Genomic DNA, 6,610 nt, shown 5'->3' on the forward strand with positions numbered 1-6,610 from the left:
GGGCATCCATTATACATAAATCTCTCTCAGACAAAGCACAGTTACTTTTGAAATTGGATTACATGATTAGCGGTTTGATTCACAAGAATATTTTTTACAATTTATCGTTCACTTCGAGTTTTCAGTGGGATTGAAAATTTGAACTATGCTTCATTTACAAAAGATAGTGTCTTGCACTAAACATTTATTTTTCTTCACCATGAGTGTCAATGCACAAGAACTAGTAGCACTTAGGCATGGGACTTATCAACTGATATATATTACATATACTAATGGAAGAAATCAATTATATATACAGTTAGAGTATCTTTTCACGAGACTTGTCGTCACATGTGAAATATATTTAGGATAACCAAACTTTTTTGTATCATAAAATATGTTATATGAAGAGTGAAATCTGATATCCTTATTAGATACTAGACCTCATAAGAAAGAAAATAGATTTACGAATGGATAATATTCTAATATCAAATCAAAATCAATCAGGATCAAACATAATATTGTGTTGAACTTTTTGTTTGGCAAGGTATTAATTATCAATAGTCATAGCTTTCGTAAAATAGAGAGGATATACGAGACGCCTATTAAGATTTGAATTTCCATATTAAAAGATCAATTCTGTTAAGAGGAGTAACTTCAAACCTTATAAGTTGGTTTATGTACCTCTAGAGTGAATTCTCCAAATGGTCACTGAACTTTACAAAAAGTTTTTAAACGATCGCTGAACTTTAAAAATCACCTAAATGGTCACTAAATTTTGCAAAAAGTTTCTATAGGGTCATTGAACTTTAAAAGTCACCTAAATGATTACTGAACTTTGCAAAAGGTTTCCACGTGATCATTGAACTTTGTAAAATTTTTTCCAATGGTCATTGAATTCAGTGACTCCTAGGAAATCTTTTGCAAAATTCAGTGACCATTTAGGTGATTTTTAAAGTTCAGTGATCCTGTAGAAACCTTTTGCAAAGTTCAGTGACCATTTAAGTGAATTTTAAAGTTCAATAACCTCTTAGAAATCTTTTGCAAAGTTCAATGACCATTTGGACAATTCACTCGAACCTCTACAAAACTTTTGATTTTAGGAAGAGTCAATGTGGGAGTTTTGCTTGACAAAGTCATGAATTGATCTCTCTTGAGAGTTTTTTTAATGCATCTAGAGGAGTCTTCATTAGATGACCTACTGCTCACAATAAGCCTTTTAGTCTACCAGTCATTGCAAGATAATCAAGAATAAGTATTGCTTGGTATGCATGAAATAAGTGCTTCTTAAAATAAAATTTTATCAATTTTTTAACCTATCAAACTTCAATTTAACCACATATTTTTGGAGTCCTACTTTTATCAACTTTTTAACTACATATTTCATAAACTTTTATTAAAATCTGCTAAAATGTTGTCCAAAGTCTTGTCCTAAAAATGATAATGCTTCCTCACTCTAAGTAACATTCACCAGGAAGCATACTACCACTACCTTGTCCAGTCTTAAAGGAAGAAAAAACTTGACAATATAGTTTCAACCAAAAAAGAGAAGAAAAAAAAAATAAGAAGGTGAAGAAATATGTTGCCAAGAACCATTATTTAGTCGATGGTGAAGGTTGCCCTACTAAAATAGAAAAAAGAAACAAATATATGAATATGATCTAAAAAAACCATTTCATTGATAGATAGTTTTTGTCCCTATTTTTGATAACATATGTCTTCCTAATACTATTCTAATTAGTAAAAATTGTGCATTGGAATAAGAATCACAAAATGATAATAGATAGTGATATACACATGGGGTAAAAAATTTGAGGGAACTTGTGCACTATAAGTGAACAACTTTTTGAATGAAATTCGACTCTACTACCCAAGTAATATAAAATCCCTTTGTTTTAAGATTAGGATTTCATTGTCACGTCATTTCTTTTTTCTTTCATTTAGATTGGAACCCTTGAATTCACTGAATCTTGAGATTTAGAAAACATTTGTAGCCTTGGTTAGTTGCCTATTTAACTATGGTAGCAAGTTGTCTTAGTTTGTCAATAGTAGTCATTCGCCAAACAAAATGAAGCATAGTAAGCTAGTGTGTGATAAATTGGTCACACGTCACTTTCTTAAAAACGAGGATCACTACAACATTTAACCAAGTACATACACAAGTCCAAGGACCTCCATTACTTTTTCCTCCTAACTCACTCGTACTGTAATTTAATAACTTGATGCAGTCAGAACCCAAATGAATAGAATCGATGACATGTTGAAATTTGAACGAGACCAAAGGGTCATCAAGTGCAAGATGAAGTCTTTCTATTAAATTTATCCTAATTCTATATAATGGTACAAGATAACTACCTATAGTGTTTATTCAGTTTCCTCCACTTTGGGTGGCTTCTGGTTCTGGGTACTAGATTGAGTCCTATAAATAAAAAATAAAAAATAAATTGGTTTTAAAACACAAAAAGTTGAAAAAGAAAAATTGCTCGTATCATCACCATCATTACTATCATCACCAATTCAGCCCCACAGGTCCACTCTTAAATTCCAAACTACTCCTTCCTCTTTCACCGTCTTCTCGGTAGATTATGAAAAAGGTCCACACACTTTAGTTTCTTTTGCACTTTCAGCCCCAACGTTTTTTTCTAGTTACTTCGTTCCCAAGCTCTAGAAAATAAGATCCATTCAATTCATCCAAATGGATAATTTCCAGCCATTTGACCAACATATCCAAACTTAAAAAGGACAAAATTGTTATTCATTATATATAATTAGATTACTAAAAGAAAAACTCAGAAAAAGCAAAAATAAAAGGGTAGAAAAGAATTTAAAAAACACAAATTTTTTTTAAAAAAAAATTAATAATATCTTCCTCTCACCCCATCGCCATCACCACAGCCACCTCCACTACACCACTCCTCTCAGTAAAGCCAAAATTAGGGTGAAATTATCTCTTTGTTTGTTGCCAATTCAACTCTTATAGCATTGTGTCACCCCCTCCCCGGGCGGCGGCAGCATGATGACGATGTAATGGTAATGGTGTGGTCGTGTTGGTAGGTGTTGATGATGTCTAAAGGTAAGGCTCGGGGGGTGGAGAATGACAATATTTTAATTATTTTTTTTCATTTTTTTAATTATGAAAATTTTGGCTCGTCTTATTGGTTACATGAAGATGTGATCAAAAGAAGCAATAGATGTCCCTCAAGGACACTAAGTGCCTATTTGAGTCCATTTTTTTGGTTTAAAATGCATTTTGAAATAGTATTTTGTAGAAAATTTATGATTAAAATAAAAAATTGCATGTAATATTATTTTATTGAGGATGTGTGATTGAAAATAAAAGAAAAAAAATGTATTCTAAATATAATGGGTACCAAACAAGGTAAATATTTTTCAAGAGAATTGTGTCATTTAATTTTTGAATATGCAGGTTCAATGAAAAATGGCTGAAAATCATCTATTGGACAATTGACGCCTATTTTCCAAAGGTTGAGAACAAAGTAACTAAATAAAAATGTTGGAGATAAAATTGTAAGCAAAATTGAAGGTTCGAGTCCTTTGCCTTAATTTTAACCCTTCTCCTCCAACTTTTTCCACCATCTTTCTTCTTTCAATGTCTTAAGTTCCCATTCACTCTCTCTCAGACACACGCACACGCACACGACTCGACACAAAGATTTTTTCATAGTCATCAAGATATGTATTTTATACATATATATCATATGATNACACACGCACACGCACACGACTCGACACAAAGATTTTTTCATAGTCATCAAGATATGTATTTTATACATATATATCATATGATGATAGACACAAAATCCTTCCCTTTGCAAAGAATGCTCATGTTTTGACTTGGTTTAGTTTGTCCCTTTTTTTCTGTTTCAACCTAAGCTCGAGCTCACTGGAAAAAGAGCTGAAGAAGAAAGAAAGCATGCATAGAAGAGTATTTATTAGTTGTCTGAAATTCTTGAATCTGTCTGTTCTTATAATTTGTTCAGGTAAATAAATCTTTCCTGGATTTTTTCATTAAATGTTTACAGTTCTACATCTGTATGGATTCTTGATTGTTGGCTTTAACATAGGAATCTTATTCTCCGATTTACAAGCTAAGAATCCCTTTTTCCTTGATTCTTTCTCTCTTCAATCGATTGTTTGGGAGTGGAGTATATAGATTCTATGAACTGCATTTTAAATCAAACATATAGATTCTGTCTATTTTCTTCCATGAATTCCAAACTTAGGAAATTTAAATTTAAATTCTTAAGAATTGAATGGCTTCTAAAGATGAAATCAGTGTTTAGATCATCAAAATTCTATTGGTAATTTATTTTTATTTTTATTTTATTTTATTTTGCTTTTTGGAGTCTCATCATTGTATAGGACAGTGATTCTTATTCATGATTACAATTGTCAAGCACAATTGACATTCTTGTACATGATAATAGACTAAATTTTAACATTTTCCTTTTAATTCTGTTCAGTATTGTCCGAGAGTGTGTTAGGGACAAAAAAATTGGACACCTCTACCTCGATTTCTGCAAGAAAGATGGACATTACTACTCCACTAACTACAGTTCCAACTGCCAATCCCAATACTCCGACCACCACCAATCCAGTACTGAATCCGACAGTTTTTGGCCCCAACTCGCCTAGTGTCATCAATCCAGCCAATCCCATAATGCCACCGGCCGCCGCCACAACCACCACGGCCAGTGGAAGCTGGTGTGTTGCTAGCCAATCCGTGTCACAAACTGCATTACAAGTTTCATTAGACTATGCTTGTGGCTATGGTGGCGCTGATTGTTCGGCAATTCAGCCTGGTGGCAGCTGCTACAATCCGATCACATTGCGTGATCATGCCTCGTACGCTTTCAATAGCTATTATCAGAAGAATCCAATCCCTGCTAGCTGCAATTTTGGTGGCACTGCTGTAACCACCAGCACTGACCCAAGTAAGCTATTTTGTTTTAAGCAAAAAATAAGCAATTTTTATAATGCTAGTTAGATCTTATTAGCGAGATGATCATTTGTCTCGATTGTTATAAAATGAAGTTTAGTGATCGAGTTGATTGAAAATGTAACAAATTTAATGACCTTTAGAATCTTTTACCCATTAGCTCGTAATTCGATGCAATTTTGAATAATTTCTTACAAAGAATTTGAAAAAAGAAAAGTTAGCACTTCATTTTCTTTATGTAATCTTTTTTCTTTATTAAATGTACTTTATTCTTATGCAGGTTATGATACATGTCAATATCCATCGACTAGGTGAACTTTAACTACTAATATTTCTATTAGTCCATCTTCTGTTATTTTCTTTATCTATCAAGAAAACATAACCTCATCAGCATTTAAATTTGCAGCACGAGTTCATCAGTACTGAACGCCACCAATTCAATTGGATCACGAGTTTTTGGCGCGGGACCAATCAACCCCTTTAGCTCAGCACCTGCAATTCCAAGAAACTTCCATGATTTTCACTACATCTTGATATTAATCATTCATTTTCTGGTTCTAAAATCAGATGCAACTACTAATTTAGGTTGATCCAACAGTGCTTTATGACTTCTATCTGCGAAAAAAAAAAGAATATCCGTATCAAGGACAGATTTTTAGTTTGGTCACAAGAATATAGAAAAATTCACATTTGTTTGCAGGCAAGTGACATACCTAGAGGCCATGATGTCAAATTGGTGCTGTTTTTAATCACTTGCCAAAGTGACATCTTTGTGGTGAAAATCACACGAAAGAATATGTAGAGAGGAAGAATTTTGCTGGTTTTGTAGTGCTGAACAACTTTCTTGTTCTTAGTTTTACAATTTTTTTATTTTTTTCTGAGAATTGAATATGAAAATCTTGATTGGGAACAGTGTAAAAGGCAGTGTTCTACGGATGAACTTTGGAAGGGTCCCCATGCCTTTAGATTTTCTCAGACTTTGGAACAAAAATGGTGAATCATTGGGTCATTGTGTCTTTCTTTTACCAGTTTTGTTAGTTTTATGTTGTACTAAAGTGTGTTTATCTCTCTTTTTCTTGCATCAACAACTCTAGTACATGTTCAGATTTTACCTTAGGCAACCATGGAAAAGATGCGAATAGAGGTGTAAAGTGTTAGCCACTTAGCCTAGCTCTCATTTCATTCGGGGCATGACATGGTTGTGTCAAGTCAAGCATCTTCGACATGTGACTATCGAAAGCTTTTTTATCATTAAAATGGTGAACCATAGCAAATGTTTTGATTGTTTAGAAGGGCATGAGCTGCTTACGAAAATTTATTGGTCAACATAAGTCTGCTCTTCAAACACGAGTTGAGGGCTATGAGTATGATTGTCCGCTAAAATTTGATTTCACTACGATCAAATTAGCCTCTCCAAACAGGTACTCTACAATGATGTGCCATTTTCGGATCACACAATCTGATGTGACAATAAAAATTATAATTGACAAGTGACTAAAGCTACGATTAATCGAGCTAATACAACAAGCATGCATTAAGCTCATGGTTTAGGCGATGACTGAGTTTAGAAGACCAAGCTCATAAGAAGTGTGTGAGACAAACAAGAAATTTATAAATTGGAGTCTAGATAACACCATAGAGTATTCTATTTTATTTTTCGCTGGATCTAGA

The 6,610-nt window shown here is 33.3% G+C and overlaps 1 protein-coding gene across 1 annotated transcript; it reads left to right on the forward strand.

Annotated features, from left to right (window-relative positions):
- The first annotated feature begins 3,711 nt into the window (after nucleotides 1-3,711).
- On the forward strand, nucleotides 3,712-6,020 carry LOC111395521 (glucan endo-1,3-beta-glucosidase 12-like). The gene is made up of 4 exons (XM_023021543.1): nucleotides 3,712-3,980; nucleotides 4,464-4,934; nucleotides 5,220-5,250; nucleotides 5,346-6,020. Exons 1-4 carry the CDS (start codon nucleotides 3,914-3,916, stop codon nucleotides 5,527-5,529), a joined length of 753 nt encoding a protein of 250 aa, XP_022877311.1. The 5' UTR covers nucleotides 3,712-3,913; the 3' UTR covers nucleotides 5,530-6,020.
- The last annotated feature ends 590 nt before the right edge of the window (nucleotides 6,021-6,610 follow it).

Source organism: Olea europaea, chromosome 6 (genome assembly GCF_002742605.1).
Source record: "Olea europaea var. sylvestris chromosome 6, O_europaea_v1, whole genome shotgun sequence".
NCBI lineage: Eukaryota > Viridiplantae > Streptophyta > Magnoliopsida > Lamiales > Oleaceae > Olea > Olea europaea.